Below are 21677 nucleotides of genomic sequence, written 5' to 3' on the forward strand. Positions count from 1 at the left end.
AGGCAGAGGAGCAAATTAGTGATATAGAAGATAAAATTATGAAAAATAAGGAACCTGAGAAGAGGGAAACAAAGGTCAATAACAAAGGCAGACTTAGGAAACTCAGCGAATTAGTAAACTGTAATATCCATATCATAGGAATCCCAGAAGAAAAAGAGAAAAGGGGGCAGAAGGTTTATGTGAGCCAATTAGAACTTTAAACTTCCCTAATCTGAGGAAAGACACAGACATCAAAATCCAAGAAGCACAGAGAACTCCCATTAAATTCAACAAAAGCCAACAACCACCAAGGCATATCATAGTCAAATTCACAAAATACACAGACAAGGAAAGAAGCCTGAAAGCGGTAAGGGAAATAAAGTTCTTAACCTACAATGGAAAACAGATCAGGTTTGCAGCACATCTGTCCACAAAAATTTAGCAGGCCAGAAAGGAGTGGCAAGACATATTCAATGTGCTGAATGGGAAAAATATGCATCTAAAAATACTCTATCCAGTAAGGCTGTCATTCAAAGTAGGAGAGATAAAGAGCTTCCCAGACAAAAACAAAAAAAAGTTTGTGGCCCTTAAACCAGCCCTAAAAGCAATTTTAAGAGAGACTGTTTGAGTGGAGGAGAAAAAAAAAAAGAAGAAGAGAGACCAAACAATAAAAACAAAAAGGACCAGAGAGCATGACCAGAATCACCAACTCTACAGGTAACACAAGGGCACTAAATTCCTATTTTTCATTAATCACTCTGAATGTAAATGGACTAAATGCTCCAAACAACATAGGGTATCAGAATGGATTTTAAAAAAAAACAAGATGCATCTATATGCTCCCTACAAGAGACTCATTTTAGATCCAAAGACACCTACGGATTGAAAGTAAGGGGATCGAAGGGCACCTGGGTGGCGCAGTTAGTTAAGCATCTGACTTCAGCTTGGGTCATGATCTCATGGCCTGAGTTCAAGCTCCACATTGGGCTCTGTGCTGACAGTTCAGAGCCTGGAACCTGTGTCTCTCTGGTTTAATGTGGTTTAATGTTCCTTTATTTTGAGAGAAAGTGCACACGTGAGAGTTGGGGAGGGGCAGAGAGAGAGAGACAGAGTATCCCAAGTGGCTCTGCATTGAGAGCAGAAAACCGAATGCAGGGCTAGAACTCACAAACCATGAGATTATGACCTGAGCAGAAGTCTGACACTAAACCAACTAAACCACCAGGTGCCACCATACAAACTAGATTTTAAAACAAAGACTATAACAAGAGATGAAGAAGGGCATTATATCTCATTTAAGGGGTCTATCCATCAACAAGATCTAACAATTGTAAACATTTATGCCCCCAACATAAAAGCACCCTAATATATAAATTACTAACAGACATAAAGAAACTCATTGATAATAACACCATAATAGCAGGGGACTTTAATACCCCACTTAAGCAATGGACAGATCATCTAAGCAGAAAATCAACAAGGAAACAATGGATTTGAGTGACTCACTGGAGCAGATGAATTTAACAAATATATTCAAAACATTTCATCCTAGGAGTGCCTGGTGGCTCAGTCAGTTAAGCATCCGACCTCGGCTCAGGTCATGGTTTTGCATTTCATGGGTTTGTGCCCCCGGAGCTACTCAACATCTATGTCATCCTCTCTCTCTGCCCGCCCCCATCCATACTCTCTCTTTCTCTCTTAAGGATAAGTAAACATTAAAAAAAAATTTTTTTAAAGAACACTTCATCCTAGAACAATATACACACTCTTCTAGAGTGCATGGAACATTTTCCAGAAGAGATCACATACTAGGTCACAAATTAGTCCTCAACAAGGGAAAAAAGACTGAGATCATACTATGAAAATTTTTAGATCACAATACTATGAAACTTGGAATCAATAACAAGAAAAACTTGGAAAGCCCTCAAGCACATGGAGGTTAAAGAACATCCTACCTAAGAATGAATGTGTTAACCAGGAAATTAAAGAAATTAAAAAATACATGGAAGTCAATGAAAATGAAAATACAACAGTCCAAACCCTTTGAGATGCAACAAAGGCAGTCCTAAGAGAGAAGTACCGTATATTGCAATTCAGACCTATCTCAAGAGAAGCAAGAAAGGTCCCAAATACACAGTCTAATCTCACATCTAAAAGAGCCAGAAGAGGAACAGCAAATAAAGCCTAAAGCCAGCAGAAAGGCAATAATAAATATTAGAGCAGAAATAAATGATACAGAAACAAACAAAACAGTAGAACAGATCAATGAAACTAAGAGCTGACTCTTTGAAGGAATTAATAAAATTGGCAAACCCTTAGCCAGATTTATCAAAAAGAGAAAAGACCCAAATAGATAAAATCATAAATGAAATAGGAAACAACCAACACCACAGAAATACAAACAACTGTAAGAGACTACATGAAAAAGTAAATGCCAACAAACTGGTCAATCTGGGAGAAATACAAATTCCTAGAAGCTACCAAACTACAATTTGTGAACTACCAAAATTGAAACAGGAAGAAATAGAAAATATGAACAGACCCATAATCAGCAAAAAAAAAAAAAAAAAGAAAAAGAAAAACTGAATCGATAAAAATCTCCCAACAAACAAGAGTCCTGGGCCAGATGGCTTCCAAGGGAATTCTACCAGACATTTAAAGAAGAGTTAATCCCTCTTGTTCTCAAACTGTTCCCAAAAAATAGAAATGGAAGGAAAGCTCCCAAACTCATTCTATGAAACCAGCATTACCTGATTCCAAAACCAGACAAAGTTCCTACTAAAAAGGAGAATTAGAGTCCAATATACCCGATGAATACAGATGCAAAAACTCTCAGCAAATACTAGCAAATCAAATTCAAAGGTACATTAAAACAATTATTCACCATGACCAAGTGGGAATTACTCCTGGGCTGAAAGGCTGGTTCAATATTCACAAATCAATCAACATGATACACCACATTAATAGAAGAAAGGATAAAAACCATATGATACTCTCAATAGATGCAGAAAAAGCATTTGACAAAATACAGCATTCATTCTGGATAAAACCTTTATCAAAGTAGGAAATGATGCAACATGCCTCAACATAAGGGCCATATATGAAAGACCCACAGCTAATTAGTCATCCTCAATGGGGAAAACCTGAGAGCCTTTCTCCTTGAGGAACAAGACAAGGATGCCAACTCTCACCATTACTATTTAAGATAGTACTGAAGACTTAGCCTCAGTAATCAGACAACAAAAAGAAATAAAGAGCATCCAAATCGGGAAGGAAGCAATCAGACTTTGACTATTTGCTGGTAACATGATACTCTATGTAGAAAACCTCAAAGATTCCAGAAAAAAAAAAAAATGCTAGAATACATGAGTTCAGCAAAGTCACAGGATATAAAATCAACATGCAGAAATCTGTTGCATTTCTCGCTCGCCTAGGTGGCTCAGTTGGTTGAGTGTCCAACGTCAGCTCAGGTCATACATATCTCCATGGTTCATGAGTTTGAGCCCCGTATCAGGCTCTGCGCTGACAGCTCATAGCCTGGGGCCTTCTTTGGATTCTGTGTCTCCCTCTCTCTCTCTCAAAAATAAAACATTAAAAAATTTTTAAAACTGTTGCATTTCTGTACACCAATAACAAAGCAGCAGAAAAAGAAATCAAGGAATTGATCCCATATTCAAGTGCCAAAACAAGAAGATATTAAGAACAAATCTAAGGAGGTAAAAGATCTGTACTGTGAAAACTATAGAAGACTTAAAGATATTGAAGAAGACACAAAGAAATGGAAAAACATTCCATGCTCATGGATTGGAAAAACAAACATTGTTAAAATTATCTATACTACCCAAAGCAATCTATACATTTAATGTAATCTCCATCAAAATCCCACCAGCAGGGGCACATGGGTGGCTCAGTGGGTTAACTGTCTGACTTCAGCTCAGGTCATGATCTCACAGTTTGTGAGTTTGAGCCCCACATTAGGTTTTCTGCTGTTAACACAGGGCTGGCTTCAGATCCTCTGTCCTCTCCTCTCTCTGCTCCTCCCCACATTCCCCCCTCCCACCTCTAAAATAAACATTTTTTAAAAAGTACCACCAGCATTCTTCATAGAACTAGATCAAACAATCCTAAAATTTGTATGGAACCACAAAAGATCCCAGATAGCCAAAGCAACTGTGAAAAAAGAAACACAAAACTGAAGGCATCACAAGTCCAGATTTCAAGCCATATTTCAAAGCTACAAAGCTGTTGTCATCAAGACTGTATGGTACTGGCACAAAAACAGACACATCAGTGGAACAGAATAGAAAACCGAGAAATGGACCCACAACTATATGGTCAACTCATCTTTGACAAAGTAGGAAGGAATATCCAATCGAAAAATGACAGTCTCTTCAACAAATAGTGCTGGGAAAATTGGATGACAACATGCAGAAGAATGAAACTAGACCACTGTCTTATACCATACACAAAAATAAACTCAAAATGGATGAAAGACCTAAATGTGAGTCAGGAAACCATCAACATCCTAGAGGAGAACACAGCAACCTCTTTGACCTGAGCCAGAGCAACTTCTTACTAGACATTCATCAGAGATAAACAAAAGCAAACATGAACCACTGAGACTTCATCAAGATAAAAAGCTTCTGCACAGCAAAGGAAACAATCAACAAAACTAAAAGGCAGGCTATGGAATGGGAAAACATGTTTGCAAATGACATACTGGATAAAGGGTTAGTATCCAAAATTTATAAAGAACTTGTCAAACTCAACACCCAGTGAAGAAATAATCCAGTGAAGAAATGGGCAGAAGACATGAATAGACACTTTCCCAAAGAAAACATCCAGATGGCAAACACACAAAAAGATGCTCAACATCACCCATCATCAGGGAAATACAAATCAAAACCAAGATGAGCTACCACCTCACATCTGTCAGAATGGCTAAAATTAACCACATAAGAAACAACAGGTGTTGAGGATGTGGAGAAAGGGAAACCCTCTTACATTGCTGGTGGGAATGCAAACTAGTGCAGCCACTCCAGATTAGTATGGAGGTTCTTCAAGAACCTAAAGAAATTGGTTCCTCAAGAAACTAAAAATAGGACTACCTACCTATGACCTAGCAATTGCACTATTAGTATTCAGTACACACACACACACACACACACACACACACACACACACACACACACACAGAGGAATATTACTCAGCCATCAAAAAGACTGAAGTCTTGTCATTTGCAATGATGTGGATGGAACTAGAATGTATTGTGCTAAGTAAAAGAAGTCAATCAGAGAAAAATACCATAGGATTTTACTCATATGTGGAATTTAAAAAACAAAAACAGATGAACATAGAGGAAGCAGAAGAAAAAAAGAAGAGAGGGAAACAAACTATAAGACACTTAGCAACAGAACAAACTAAGGGTTGATGGAGGGAGGTGGGCGGGAGGGAGATGGGCTAGACAGGTGATGGGTAATAAGGAAAGCACTTGTTATGGTGAGTGTTGTATTTAAGTGATGACTCAGTCAATTCTATTCCTGAAACCACTATTACACCGTGTGTTAACTAAATTTTTTTAAAAAGCCCCTCCTTGTAAAAAAAATTAATAAAAAAAAAGAAAAAGAACAAATCCAGGAGAGAACAAAACTGCAGATAATATTTCACCCACCACACACCTCATTTATTCCTGTTTAACTCTGCAGTTTTCATAAGGCATGCTGCTGTCACTCTGAAGTACTTACAACATAAAATCTTGTTCCCAAGAAGGTTGATCACCACGAACTGCTACAGTTGTGCTCTTCACATTCTGCACTTTCAGGGTCACATAGGTGTTAAATTTATCTTTTAAAAAATGTAAAAAAATACAAAATGAAAATGTAATACTTAGTGCTCAGATTGTTACCCAATCTCATGAAGCTTTCGGAACTGAGTAATCCAAATTAAAGTATTAGATATTGAAGAAAACATAAAACTATATATTGTACAATATGGCATCATCCTAAGCACACAGAGCTGTAAAAAATTATAAATCATTAATTTTTCTCTTCTCAAAAGCATAAGCTGTGATAGTTTTTCAAATTTTAGAAATATATATTTGATCCTGTAGACACACACATACATAAAACAAAAGCTTTATGATATACAAGTTGGAATACATTAATATTTCCTATTCTAATTTAAAATTTAAAACATTCATAACAAATCTGATTTTATAGCCCATCTTTAGTTTGAAAAAATATAGTCAATCTAGTAGAAAAGATATGTAAATTTAATAAAATGAAAAGTTAAGTACCGTAAGAGAAAAAGTGGTAAAGGATTGCAGAAAAGGGTCACCTCTGGCGGTTGACAGGAACAAGAATTGAGAAAAAAAAAAATCCTCATAAAGGAAATAGATTCCAAGCTTGATCTATTCAGCTTGGCCTAAACCACAACTTACATAAAAAGCAGTATTACCGCAGAGTTGGGAAAAGGTAAAAGGAGATTCTCACACCTGAGAATGTATACTGAGTACTAGTTCTTTTTTTTTTTTAATTTTTTTTAATTTATTTTTGATACAGAGAGAGAGAGAGACAGAGCATGAGAGGGGGAGGCGCAGAGAGAGAAGGAGACACAGAACCGGAAGCCGGCTCCAGGCTCTGAGCTAGCTCTCAGCACAGAGCCCGACGCGAGGCTGGAACCCACGAACGTGAGATCTGACCTGAGCCGAAGTCGGAGGTTTAACCGACTGAGCCACCCAGGCGCCCTCTGTGTACTAGTTCTTAACAGAGCACCTTTTGCACTCTCTCCCTACCACTTTAGCATATACCATGATTAGAGGCACTGAATTAAGAGTTCACTTTTCTATGTAAGAACATAGAAAACATTATAAAATTTAAAAATCATTTTTGACCCACCACACTGGCAAAGATTGTTTAAAATAATTAATGTAAGGAGTGTGAGAAAATAGGCCTTGGCATGCACTTCTAGCAGAAGATTAATCTTTAAGAATCATTAAAAATTACATAGTTTTACAAAAAGCAGAGCCACACCTATATATACAGAGAACTGATGGTTGCCACAGGGGTGGGTAAGAGGCAAAATGGGGAGCAGGAGACAGGCTTCCAGTTACAGAATGAAGAAGTCACAGGAATAAAATGTATAGCATGAGGAATATAATCAATGGTATTGTGATAGTGTATGGTGACAGGTGGTAGCTTCACTTGTGAAAAGAAGTATAAATGTGTAGAATCACTATGTTTTTTTATTAAAAATTTTTCTTAATAAAAGAGAATAATACAATGTTTAAGTTTGTTGTGATAATTAAATTAGACAGTTATAAAAGAATTCAGGCAATGCTCTGATAGATCAAGTGCTCAATAAATCGTAGCCATTTTAAATATGACTAGGGCACCTGGGTGGCTCAGTTGGTTGAGTGTCCAACTCTTGATACTGGCGCAGGTCATCATCTCACAGTTCCTGAGATCAAGCCCCGCATCAGGCTCTGCGCTAATAGTGCAGAATCTGCTTGGGATTCCCTCTCTTCCTCCCTCTCTGCCCCTCCCTGTTTGTGCGCATGCTCTCTCGCAATATAAACATTAATTTTTAAAAATGTAAATATTATGCTATTATTAAATCCTTTTGAAATCATTTAAAAAATCATATAGTTTTATACTTAGATGTGGAAAGTTTACCAGGATTATACTTTATTAAGGGATACAAGCCCACCCACACTAGAGAATCCCCATACATAACCAGTAGCAGTGTAGTAGACCACCAAGCTATGTTTTCTATCATGTATTCTGCATTCTACTTCCCACATCCAACCACAGCTGATCAGACCAGGTTTAAATTTTCTCTTTTTCTGTTTTTTATTTATTTTTGAGAGACAGAGACAGTGCGAGCAGGGGAGGGTCAGAGAGAGAGAGGGAGATACAGAATCTGAAGCAGGCTCCAGGCTCTGAGCTGTCAGCACAGAGCCCAACACGGGGCTCAAACCCACGAACCCTGAGATCGAGATCATGACCTGAGCCAAAGCCAGACGCTTAACCGAGTGAGCCACCCAGGCGCCTCTGATCAGACCAGGTTTAGCTGCCACTCAAAAGCACCCAATCAATAAACTGGCAAAAAACTGAAAACAATCCAATTCCCCCTCAAAGAATTTTAAATAGGGAAAACAAAGAAATAGTGACAATTGATGATTGATACTAAAGCTCAGAGAGGCATATATATATTCCACTGGAGTAGCCATTATGGGCTGTGGGCAAACCAGGTAAGCATAAAAAGCCAGCTAGAAGAGAAAGGAAAACAGAACAAATTCTCAGAAAGAAAAGAGATTTAGCTAGTGGAAAGAGGAGTAGGCTCAGAGACTCAGTTCCTGTTGTACCCAAGGTTTGGCTTTTCATATTCCCATGGGTTCCTAATCATGAATTTTTTCCCAGTAATCCCCAGTACCTTCCCTTTTCCCCAGCAGCAACCAGCATCCCTGTAACTTAGCATTCACAATTAAGGAAATGTGTATTAAAACAAGTAAATACTATTCTCACTTTCTAATGTGCAAAGATTAAAAAGTTCTATATTACTTAATGTTGATAAGGATTTAGATAAACACTTCTCTACTTTTGGTCAGAGTATAATCTCCCCAAAATTTCATTAAGTGAAATTTGGCAGCAGCTACCAAATTAAAATTTTAAAAATACATACCTCCAGCCTAGCAATTCTCTACTTCTGGACTCTAGCATAGAGATACATTTGCAAAAGCTGACAATGATATATTCACAAAAACATATGTTGCTTATAATAGCAATAAATTGGAAACAACTAAGTATTCATTAACCAGGAAACTCAGGTACAAATTTACAACAAAATTCTATACAACTTATTTTCATGATGTGTTGTTGGAATAAAAGCAAGGTGCACAGTTAATCTATTTATTTAAACATGGATATACACCAAAAAAATCTGAAAAGATATATACAAACCTAAATAATTACTACTGGGAAGTAGAACTGAGTTGGCCAAGAGATAGGAGGACTTTAAGTTTTCACTAGATAGGTATACAGACAGATTTCTTTAAAGTTTTACAACAAAACTGATTTTTTTTCCAGCTTTCCTGAGGTATAATTGGCATTTTAAAATTGTATGTATTTAAGGTGTATGACTTGATGATTTGATATACATATACATTGTGAAATAATCACCATATTCAAGCTGATTAATATATTCATCACATCTCACATAATCACAATTTTCAAATGTGTATATGTTCAATAACAACTTCAGATCCATCCTCTTAGCAAATTTCAAGCATACAGTACTCATTAATTATGAACACTGATATTATACATTAAGTCTCCAGAAATTATTCATCTTGCAAAACTGAAACTTTGTATCCCTTAACCAACATCTCCCCATATTGACTTTTAATAAAGTATTTTGTTAAGTTATTTAACCAATGAATTAAATGAAATTAATGACTGTTTAAAAGACTACTTTTAAATAACAAAGTATGAAAGGAGAACACATAATAATTAAAGGTTGGCCTTACCTGGAGAACCCTGGAATTTGGCTCTTTTAACTGCAAGAGAAAAGAAAGATGACACCATGAGGACTTTCTGCATATTCATTTACTGAACGAATGTTTCTTGAGTACCACTATATGCCAAGGTTAGAGTTAGAACTAGCTTTGTAAGTCTAAGTCTAAGAGAAAAGAAGCTGGGACTGCTGAACAAAGACTGAAGGCAGAGAGTTACAAGGTCCTTTAGACGTCATCCAATCCAATCTCATCCTCAATGCAGAAATGTCTTACAGCCTCTTGACAAGGAGGTAAACTAAATTACTCCCATGGCAGGCAACCATTTTCATGTCATGTATCTAAGGTTTAAGTTATGTACGTTTCTTAAACCCATCACAGAAACTCCCTCCATTCCATTCATGCCTAAAGAAGAGCTCAAGAGGCTAGATTTGGACAAGACTTTGAACAAGGGCGAGAAGTATTTCTTACTGAGAATAAACAGATAACAAGAGAAGCTCCCATCCAAATGATCACAAAGAGCTGTTAATGAAACATCAGTGCAGAACTGCAAAATAAAGAATCCCACATTAGTATTGCAGCAGGCCAACTTTTAGGAAAGATCATAGACCACACACATGGAGGAAATCTGCTAAGTTCCAGTAAGCACCAATAATTTTCTACCAATGAAGATTAGGACTAAGTGCACAGGAATGCATGTAGAATAAAAGGAAATCTCAAGACAGTGCCTGAAAAGGATACATGAGGGTTCACACCTGCCACTCTCCTTGTCCTACATTGCAACTGAAAGCTTCAACCTTAGCTGACATCCACGCTCTGCTTAATATTTTCCAAGAGATGGGTGATCAGTACCTCCTTACAAGACCCTCTCCATTATCAGGCAGCACTTAGTGCTAAAATCTATTTTTACTTAATCAAAGGGTCTCCCACTGGACTGTCCCTTGTAGTCTCACATCAATTCCTCTTCCCAATTTTTTTGTAAAAGTTTCTGTAAAGCTACAGTAATCAAGATAGTGTGGTACTGGCATAAAAATAGAGATCAATGAAATAAAATGGACAATATATATTATCCTTACCTAACACTACATGCAAAACTTAACTTGAAATGAATCAGAGAGAGAACTAAATGTCAGAGTTAAAACTATAAACATCTAGAAGAAAACAGAAAATCTTAGTGACCTTGAGATAGGCAAAGATTTCTTAAATACAAAAAGCATTAAGTTTGAAAATCATTAAACTAATGGATGGACTATGGGGTGCTTGGGTGGCTCAGCTGGTTGAGCATCCAACTTCAGCTCAGGTCATGATTTCATAGTTCGTGGGTTTGAGCTCCGTGTCAGGCTGTGTTGGCAGCTCAGAGCCTGGAGCCTGCTTCCAATTCTGTGTATCCGTCTCTCTCTCTGCCCCTCCCCTGCTCATGATCTGTCTCTGTCTCTCAAAAATAAAGAAATGTTAAAAAATAAGTAAATAGGGCGCCTGGGTGGCTCAGTTGGTTAAGCCTCCAACTTCGGCTCAGGTCAAATCTCACGTTCATGGGTTCGAGCCCCACGTCAGGCTCTGTGCTGACAGCTAGCTCAGAGCCTGGAGCCTGCTTCTGGTTCTGTCTCCTTCTCTCTCTGCCCCTCCCCCTCTCATGCTCTGTCTCTCTCTGTATCAAAGATAAATAAAACATTAAAAAAAAAAGTAAATAAACGGCTGGACTAGACTTAAAATTTAAGACGTATTTCTCAAAAAACACTGATAAAAAGGCAAGCCATAGATTAGGAGGAAATACTTGCAAAACATGTATGATAAGACTAATAAATGACTATAAAAAGAAATCTCAAAACACAATATTAAGAAATCAATAATCCACATTTAAAATTGTACATGTAGTGGCACATGTGGGTGGCTCAGTCAGTTAAGCATCTAACTTTGGCTCAGGTCATGATCTAATGGTTTGAGTTTGAGCCCCGCATCAAGATCTGTGCTGACTGCTCAGAGCCTGGAACCTCCTACGGATTCTGTGTCTCCCTTTCTCTGCCCCTCCCCTGGTCCCACTCTGTCTCTCTCAAAAATAAGCAAACATTAAAAAAAAATTTTAAAGGGCGCCTGGGGGTTAAGCTTCCGACTTCGGCTCAGGTCATGATCTCACGTTCGTGGGTTCAAGCCCCGCGTCGGGCTCTGTGCTAACAGCTCAGAGCCTAGAGCCTGCTTCAGATTCTGTGTGTGTGTGTGTGTGTGTGTGTGTGTGTGTGTGTCTCTCTCTCTTTGCCCTTCCCCTGCTCATGCTCTGTCTCTGTCTCAAAAATAAATAAAACATTAAAAAAAATCTAAAAAAAAATTTTTTTAATAAGTAAATAAATAAAATAAAATTGTACATGTAGGGGGCGTCTGAGTGGCTCAGTTGGTTGGGCATCTGATTCTCAGTTTTGGCTCAGGTAGCGATTTCTGGGTTCATGGGACTGCACCCCACATGGGGCCCCGTGCTGACAGTGCAAACCCTTCTTAGGATTCCCTTTCTTGCTCTATCTGCCCTTCCCCTACTTAAGCATACATACACATTTTCTCTTTCTCAAAATTTATAAGCATTTAAAATTGTACATGTAGTTGGCACAAAAACAGACACTCAGATCAATGGAACAGAATAGAGAACCCAGAAATGGACCCACAAACATATGGCCAACTAATCTTTGACAAAGCAGCAAAGAATATCCAATGGAAAAAAGACAGTCTCTTCAGCAAATGGTGCTGGAAAAATTGGACAGCGACATGCAGAAAAAATGAACCTGGACTACTTTCTCATACCATACACAAAAATAAACTCAAAATGGGTCAAAGACCTAAATGTAAGACAGGAAGCCATCAAAATCCTCAAGGAGAAAACAGGCATCTCTCTCTTCAATCTTGGCCACAGCCAACTTCTTACTCAACACTTCTCTGGAGGCAAGGTAAATCAAAAAGCAAAAATGGAACTACTGGAACCTCATCAAAATAAAAAGCTTCTGCACTGCAAAGGTAACAATCAGCAAAACAAAAAGGCAACCGACAGAACAGTAGAAGATATTTGCAGATGACATCAGATAAAGGGTTAGTATCCAAAATCTATAGAGAACTTATCAAACTCAACACCCCAAAAACAAATAATCCAGTGAAGAAATGGGCAAAATACATAAGTAGACACTTCTCCAAAGTTCTCCAAAGAAGATATCCAGATGGCCAACTGACACATGAAAAAATACTCAACATCACTCATTATCAGGGAAATACAAACCAAAACCACAATGAGAAGGCACCTCACACCTGTCAGAATGGCTAACATCAACAACTCAGGCAACAGCAGGTGTTCGGAAGGATTTGGAGAAAGATCTCTTTTGCACTGCTGGTGGGAATGCAAACTGGTGCAGCCACTCTGGAAAACAGTCTGGAGGATCCTCAAAAAAATGAAAAATAGAACACCCTACTACTAGGTATTTATCTAAGGGATAGAGGTGTGCTGTTCAAAGGGGGCACATGCACCCCAATGTTGATAGCAGCACTATTGACAATAGCCAAACTATGGAAAGAGCCCAAATGTCCATCAATGGATGAATGGATAAAGAAGATGTTTTATACATATACAATGGAATATTACTTGGCAATCAAAATGAATGAAATTTTGCCATTTGCTACTAAGTGGATGAAACTAGAGGGTATTATGCTAAGCAAAATTAGAGAAAGACAAATATCATATGACTTGACTCATATGAGGACTTTAAGATACAAAGCAGATGAACATAAAGGGAAAGGTAGCAAAAATAATATAAAAACAGGGAAGGAGACAAAATATAAGAAATCCTTAAATATAGAGAACAAAGAAGATTGCTGGAGGAGTTGGGGTGGGGGAAGGGCTAAATGGGTAAGGGGCATTACAGAATTTACTCCTGAAATCATTGTTGCACTATATGCTACCTAACTCTGCTATAAATTAAAAAATAAAATAAAATAGTACATGTAGAGACACCTAGGTGGCTCAGTAGTTTAAATGTCCGACTTCCACTAAGGTCATGACCTTGCATTTCCTGAGTTTGAGCCCAGCTCAGGCTCTGTGCTGACAGCTCAGAGCCTGGAGTCTGCTTCAGATTTTATGAATCTGTCTCTGACCCTCCCCCACTCACACTCCATCTCTGTCAAAAATAAACATTAAAAAGATTTTTTAATAAAATTGTACATGTAGAAAGAACTTAGAAGTAATATCTAAGTAAGTGTGTGTGTGTGTGTGTGTGTGTGTGTGTGTGTGTGTACACATATGTATGTATGTATGTATGTATGTATGAGGTGCCTGGCTGGCTCAATCAGTAGAACATGCAACTCTTGACTTCAGGGTTATGAATTCAGGTCCCACATTGGGTGTGGAGATTACTTAAAAGTAAAATCTTGGGGCACCTGGGTGGCTCAGTCGGTTGAGCATCCAGCTTCAGCTCATGATCTCACGGTTCATGGGTTCAAGCCCTACGTCAGGCTCTGTGCTGACAGCTCAGAGCCTGGAGCCTGCTTTGGATTCTGTGTCTCCCTCTCTCTCTGACCGTCCCCTGCTCGCGCTCTGCCTCTCAAAAATAAATTAAAAAACATAAAACAAATATATTTTTTAAAAATTAAAAATAAATAAATAAATAAAGTAAAATCTTTTGGGGTGCTTGGGGGCTCAGTCAGTTAAGCGTCTGACTTTGGCTCAGGTCATGATCCTGCAGTTTGTGAATTCGAGCCCCACCCTCAGGCTATGTAGTGACAGCTCAAAGCCTGGAGCCTCCTTCAGATTCTGTGCTTCCCCTTTCTGCCCGTCCAATGTTCATGCTCTCTCAACACAAACAAACATTTAAAAAATCTTTTTAATAAAATAAAAAGTAAAATATTTAGGGGCACCCGCCTGGCTCAGTCAGTAGGAGCATGCTACTCTTAATCTTGGGGTCATAAGTTTGAGCACTGTGTACAGTATAGCGTTTACTTAAATAAAAAATAAAAATTGTTTTAAAAACATAAATTTATATATATAAAGTATTATTTAAACAACCTAAAACTGTACAAAAGGGACTGACTTAGTCTGTGGAGCAAGCAACTATTGATCTTGGGTTTGTGAGTATAAGATCCACATTAGGTGTACAGCTAACTTAAATACAAATAAATTCTTTAAAAAACACATTTGTATTTACATTGTTACCAAAAAATTCAATACTTAGGTATAAATCTAACAAAATAAATACAAAATCTGTATGAGTAAAGTTACACAACTCTAATGAAAGATATTAAAACAGGGGCGGCTCTGTCAGTTAAGCCTCTGGCTTCAGCTCAGGTCATGATCTCACGGTTCGTGGGTTTGAGCCCCACGTCAGGCTCTGTGCTGACAGCTCAGAGCCTGGAACCTGCTTCGGATTCTGGGTCTCCCTCTCTCTCTCTGCCCCTCCCCTACTCATGCCCTGTCTCTCTCTGTATCAAAAATAAATTAAAAACATTAAAAAAAAGAAAAAATAAAGATATTAAAATATAATTAGAGAAGTAATCCATACTCATGGATAAGAAGCCTCAATATCATCAAGATGTCAGTTCTTTCCAACTTGACCTACAGATTCAATATAATCCTAATCAAAATATCCTAGAAAGTTATCTTGTAGATATGGAAAAACTGATTAGGAAGTTTATATGGAAAGCCAGAAGACCCAGAATAGCCAACTCTGTATTGAGTAGTATCAATACTACTCAACTTTTAAGACTTACATAAAGCTGACAATAATCAAGACAGTATGGTTTTACTGAAAGAATAGACAAACAGATCAATGGAACAGGATAAACACCAGAAATAGACCCACATAAATATGGTCAACTAATTTTTTTTTCTTAAGATTTTATTTTCAAGCAACCTCTATACCCAATGTGGGGCTCTAACTTACAAGTCCAAGAGTCACATCCTCCACCAACTTAGCTAGCCAGGTGCCCAAGTCAAATAATCTTTAACAGAGAAGCAAAGGCAATACAAAGGAGCAACAACAACCTTTTCAACAAATGGTGCTATAACTAATGAAGACGTACATAAAAAAAAAAAAAAATTCTAGGAATGCCTGGGTGGCTCAGTTAAGCTTCTCACTTCAGCTCAGGTCATGATCTTGTGGTTCATGAGTTCAAGCCCCACATCGGGCTCTGTGCTGACAGCTCAGAGCTTGGAGCCTGCTTCAGATTCTGTGTCTCCCACTTTCTCTGCCCCTCCCCAACCTGTGTGCTCGCTCGCGCTCTCTCTCTCTCTCTCTCTCTCTCTCTCAAATAAACATTAAAAAAATTTAAGACAGATCTTCACAAAAATTAACTCAAAATGGATCACAGATCTATAGGTAAAACTCCTAGAAAATAACATAGAAGAAAACCCAGATGACCTTGGATATGATTATGACTTTTTAGATCTAACACAAAGGCACATTTCATGAAAGAAATAACTGACAGGCTGAACTTCAGTAAATTAAAAACTGCTCTGTGAAACACCATGTCAAAACAAAGACAAGATAAGCCACAGACTGAGAAGTATTTGCAAAAGACATATCTCATAAAGGACTGTTACCCAAAATACACAAAGAAGTGCTAAAACTCAACAGTAAGAAAACACAGTACCTGATTTTAAACTGGTCAAAGACCTTAACAAATACTTCACCCAAGAAGATACACAGATAGTAAGTAACCCCATGAAAAAATATTCAACATCTTATGTTAGCAAGTTACAAATTAAAATAATGGTATAAAGAAAGAAACTACCTAAAAACTGAATTAAATGAATGAGGTGGAAAGAAGGAAAAGGAAAAAGGAAAAGGAAAGAGGTAGCTATTTGTCTCTTGGGCTCCCCAGTGTCTAAACACACTCTTCCTCTTTTGAAAGAATCCTGAGAGAGATAGATGGGAAGCAGGACCTAAAACCCACTATAGAAGCCAAAGGCAGCAGACCTAGATGTAGTAATCATATGCTCCCCACTTCAATCTTGAGGGAGTAAAACAAAAACGCAGAGTTGGTTTGAAGAAGCTGCAGAGAAGTTGGTATTCCAGTAGAAGCACATGAACGTCTAAGACAGTAGAGTTCTAAAGGACAACAGTAGGGACAGTAGGTGGCTCAGTTGGTTAAGTGGCCCACTTTGACTCAGGTCATGATCTCACGGTTCATGGGTTTGAGCCCTACATCAGGCTCTGGGCTGACAGCTCAGAGCATGGAGCCTGCTTCAGATTCTATGTCTCCTTGTCTCTCTGCTCCTCCCCTGCTCATGCTCTGTTTCTCTGTCTCAATAATAAATAAACATATTAAAAATTTTTTAAAAAACAAACAAATAAATAAATAAATAAAACAAAGGACAACAGTATGTGTCCACTGGTGTTAGAGCACAAAGGACCATTCCTGTGAATAGGTATTGGGGGTTTATGCCAATTTTCTTTTTTAGCTCCATTTTACAGATTAGGAAAAAGTCAAGCTCAGAGTTTCAGTGGCTGGGTCAGATAAAGAATCAGTTGACAACATCACATGGATAATAAGCAATGAAGCTTGATAAAGGATTCATATCTTCTGACTATAAATCTAGTTCTTTTCATTTCACCAGAATACCACAGCAGCAGCAAAAAGAAGAGAAAGGAAGATCATAGTCCATACCCTAAGGAAGGTGAAAGAAAAAAAATGCAAGCACACAGATAATACGCTGTGAGTCTAGAAACCAAAGTGTGGTGTTAGATGAAATGTGCCACAAAGGACTGATCAGTAAGGCTGGTTTATTAATCAAAGACCATCAAAAGAAGTAGAAGTGAATGGAAACCAACTTGACAATAAGCTATAAAAAAAATTTTTTTAAAGAAGTAGAAGTGAGACTAAGGAAATGGGTAAAATATAAATTTTTAAACATTTTTTTTGAAAGAAAGAGACATAGAGTACAGCTCTGAGCTGTTAGCACAGAGCCTGACAGCAGGCTTGAACCCACAAATGCCAAGATCATGACCTGAGCCAAAGTCCGACGACACTTAACAAGCTGAACCACCCAGGCACCCCAGAAATGGGTAAAATATGTATAAGAAAAGATGGGGTGCCTGGGTGGTTCAGACGGTTATGTCTGACTCTTGATTTCAGTTCAGGTCATGATCTCATGGTTCATGAGTTCAAGCCCTGCATCAGGCTCTGTGCTGAGAGTGTGGCACCTGCTTGGGATTCTCTCTCGCTCGCACTCTCTCATGCTCTCTCAAAATAAATAAATAAAATTTTTTTTAATGACCTCAGAAACTACAATAAAAAGGAATGAAAAAAATAATATTGATATTCCTTTGTGTTTGTATGTGTGTATGTGTATACACATAAATGACTTTTTAACATTTATTCATTTTTGAGAGAGAGAGAGAGAGAGAGAGAGATTGAGAATGCAAGTGGGGGAGGACAGAGAGAGAGGGAGATACAGAATCCAAAGCAGGCTCCAGGCTCCGAGCTGTCAGCAGAGCCTGACGGATGAGCAGTGAGATCATGACCTGAGCCAAAGTCAGACACCCAACCGACTGAGCCACCCAGGTGCCCTGATAAATGACTATTTCTAATGTTTCAGTACGGAGTACATTATTTACTATAGGATTAACTGTTTATTTTGAAATAATTACAGATTTACAGATTCAACAATACCCACTTCCTCCCAATAGTTAAATCTTACATAATCTTACATAATGACAATACAGTACCAAAAAACACAAAATACGTGTGTTTGTTGTTCTATGTTATTTATCACAAATGCAGATCTACACAACTACCACTACAATTAAAATATAGAAATATTCCATCACAACAAAATCTCCCTCATTATTCTATTTTATAGTAATGCTTACTCCCTCCTTCATAATTTCTAACCCCTGGCAACACTTATCTGTTCCTAATCATAATTTTGTCATTTCAAAAACACTATATAAATAGATTCATAAAGTAGTCTTTGGAGGGGCACCTGGGTGGCCATCAGATTTTTGCTCAGGTCATGATCTCATGGTTTGTAGGATTGAGCCTTGAGTCAAGCTCTGAACTGATAACCGGGAGCCTGCTTGGGATTCTTTCTCTCCTCGCCTCTCTCTTCCTCACCCACACATGCACATATTCTCTCTCTCTCAAAATAAACATTAAAGTAAAATGTGCAGGGGTGCCTGGGTGGTTCAGTGGGTTAAGTAAGGGACTCTTGATTTTGGCTCAGGCTATGATTTCACACTTTGTGAGTTCAAGACTCACATCAGGGGGCACCTGGGTGGCTCAGTTGGTTAAGCATCTGTCTTGGGCTCAGGTCATGATCTCATGGTGTGTGGGTTCGAGCCTGCATCAGGCTCTGTGCTGACAGCTAGCCTGGAGCTTGCCTTCAGATTCTGTGTCTCCCTCTCTGTCTGACTCTCCTCTGTTCACACTGTCTCTCTCAAAAATAAATAAAAAACATTAAAAAAAAAAAAACTCACATCGGGCTCTACACTGACAACACAGAACCTGTTTAGGATTCCTATCTATCTCAAATTAAATAAAAAATGTGGAAAGATACCTACCTATTCAGGTCCTTTGCAAAGAAAATAAACAAATGACCAATAAGCACATGGAAAGAGGTGCAACATCATTAGTCATTAGGGAAATGCATACCAAAACAAAACAAAAATGTAAACCAAAATTAGTACTCACAAATAAGGTACCATTTCACACCTCTGGGATGGGTAAAATAGCCTAATACCTGTTGGCTTGGATGTAGAGAAATTGGAATCCATATTCACTGCTGGTGGAAATGCACAATGAATGGTATAGACACTTTAAAAAACAGTTCATAGAGGCACGTCGGTGGCTCATTTAAGCATCCAACTTTGGCTTGGGTCACAATCTCAAAGTGTGTGATTTCAAGCAAACCTCCCACATTAGCTCACTGCTTTCATCACAGAGCCCACTTCAGATCCTCTGTCCCATTCTTTCTGCCCCACCCCCACTCATGCTCCCTATCAAAAGTAAACATTTAAAAAATGTATATCCAACCAAAATGCCCATGAAATAATAAATGGGTAAATATGATATATCCAGATCATTCTTCAGCTATAAAAAAGAATGAAATATAAATGCTATGACATGGATAAAGTTTGAAAACATTATACTAAGTGAAAGAAGTCAGTCAAAAAGGAGTACATACTGTATGATGCCTTTTACATGATACAATATATCCAAAATTAGAAAATCCAGAAAAACAGAAAGCAAATTAGTGGTTACCAAGAGATGGAGAGAGAGGGAGTGACTACTTAATGATTATGGGATGCTTTTCCTAGGATGATGAAAAAAATGTTAAAACTAGAGAGATGGTGATTGCACAACATTTTAAATACTAAATGCCACTGAACTGTAATTTAAAATGGTTAATTTTATATGAATTTTACCTCAATTTAAAAAATATACCTAGGGGCGCCTGGGTGGCTCAGTCAGTTTGGCTCAGGTCATGATCTCACGGTTTGTGGGTTTGAGCCCCACATCAGGCTCTGTCCTGACAGCTCAGAGCCTGCAGCCTGCTTCGATTTCTGTTATCTCCTTCTCTCTCTGACCCCTCCCCCACTCCCACTGTCTCTCTCTCTCTCTCTCTCTCTCAAAATTAAAAACAAATTTAAAAATTTTTAAAAACATAAATATACCTAGGGGTGCCTGGGTGGTTCAGGCAATTACGTGTCAGACTTCGGCTTAGGTCATAATCTCGTGGTTCATGAGTTTGGGCCCCGCATCGGGCTCTATGCTGACAGCTCTGAGGCTGGAGCCTGCTTTGGATTCTGTGTTCTGTGTCTCTCCCTCTCTCGCACTCTCTCTCTCTCAAAAATAAACATTAAAAATAAATAAAAATATACCTATACAAAAATTGTACATGAATGTTCTTAGTAGCCTTACTCATAATAACCCAAAAATAGAATAATCCAAGCGTCTATTAATAGATGGATGGGTAAATAAAATTGGTGTATCCAAACAATGGAATCTTATTCAGCCATAAAAGGGATAAAAGTACTAATTAAAGCTAAAGCCTGAGTAAACTTCAAAAACATTATGCTAAGTGAATGAACCCCACCACAAAAATTATTATATACTACTATTCTGCTCAGAGCCTGGAGCCTGTTTTGGATTCTGGATTTGGGTTTATATAAAATGTCCAGAAAATTAATTCTATAAAGAAAAAAACTAGATTAGTGGTTGCCTAAGGCTGGAGAGGTTGAGAAAAAACACATAGTAACTGCTAATGGGTAAGGGGCTTCTTTTGGGGTAATGATGTTCTTGAACTGAATGCACTGATGGTTGCACAACTCTGAGTATACTAAAAACCACTACACTTAAGTGGATGAATTGTATGGTATGTGAATTTTACCTCAAAAAAGCTGTTATTTTAAAAAGGAAACAAAAACCTAATAAATGTGAATATAGGCTGTGTATTGAATAGAAGAAAGGCATGGAAAGATACACACCAAGTGGGCTATTAGTTACCTCAGGAAATGAGATGGGGACAGATGTGAGGTTATCAGGTTTTTAAAAGTTCTTATAACCTTATGCATTTTCATATTGTTCACTTATTAAAACAGATATTAAGTCAGAAGTTTGAAAGGTTTAAAGTTTGATAAATATTAAATGTTTAAAATAAAACACTATATGGCTCTACACTATCAACTATTTCCTCAAATTGTTTAAAAAAATGCCAGATTGATAAACTTGTTATCTAATTATGAAACTAATTTTAAAATCAAATCTACAACTAGCACCCTTGAGATTACAGGAAATCCTATTCACACTGACTCTGCATCCAGTGACCTGGTTCCTCAGACATAGGGAATGACTAACCTGCCTTGTTCAACTGTCCTACTCAAGAAACAATTTCTTTTTTTTTTTTTTGAAATTTTATTTTATTTTATTTTTCTTACTTTATAAAGTTTCATATTTTTTTAACATATGCAATTATTTTCCATCATTTATAATACAGTGGTTACAATGACACTCCAAACAGAAAAGCAAAGTAAAAAATCAAAACACCAACTTCTGTTTCATGTAATTAGACTTATACAGAAATTAGAAGGTTAAGTAACAACTAGTTAATCACCTAATTTCACAGCTATCTGAAGTGGCGATCGTTATATAGCAGCTTATCTATGATACATTCAAGATAAATGATACAATTTATTACTTGTTCATAAGCTACAACACAGCCTG

General features: G+C 37.7%; 1 protein-coding gene across 1 annotated transcript in view; it reads right to left on the bottom strand.

Moving 5' to 3' along the window:
- Window positions 1-21677, bottom strand: part of UNC13B (unc-13 homolog B) — a 226456-nt gene that overhangs the window by 173075 nt on the left and 31704 nt on the right. The window contains exons 2-3 of the mRNA XM_029920814.1: window positions 9507-9536; window positions 5725-5824 (exon numbers count right to left, since the gene is read on the bottom strand). Coding sequence (XP_029776674.1) covers window positions 5725-5824; window positions 9507-9536 — 130 coding nt within the window. The remainder of the gene's footprint in view (window positions 1-5724; window positions 5825-9506; window positions 9537-21677) is intronic.

Source organism: Suricata suricatta, chromosome 13, assembly GCF_006229205.1.
Source record: "Suricata suricatta isolate VVHF042 chromosome 13, meerkat_22Aug2017_6uvM2_HiC, whole genome shotgun sequence".
NCBI lineage: Eukaryota > Metazoa > Chordata > Mammalia > Carnivora > Herpestidae > Suricata > Suricata suricatta.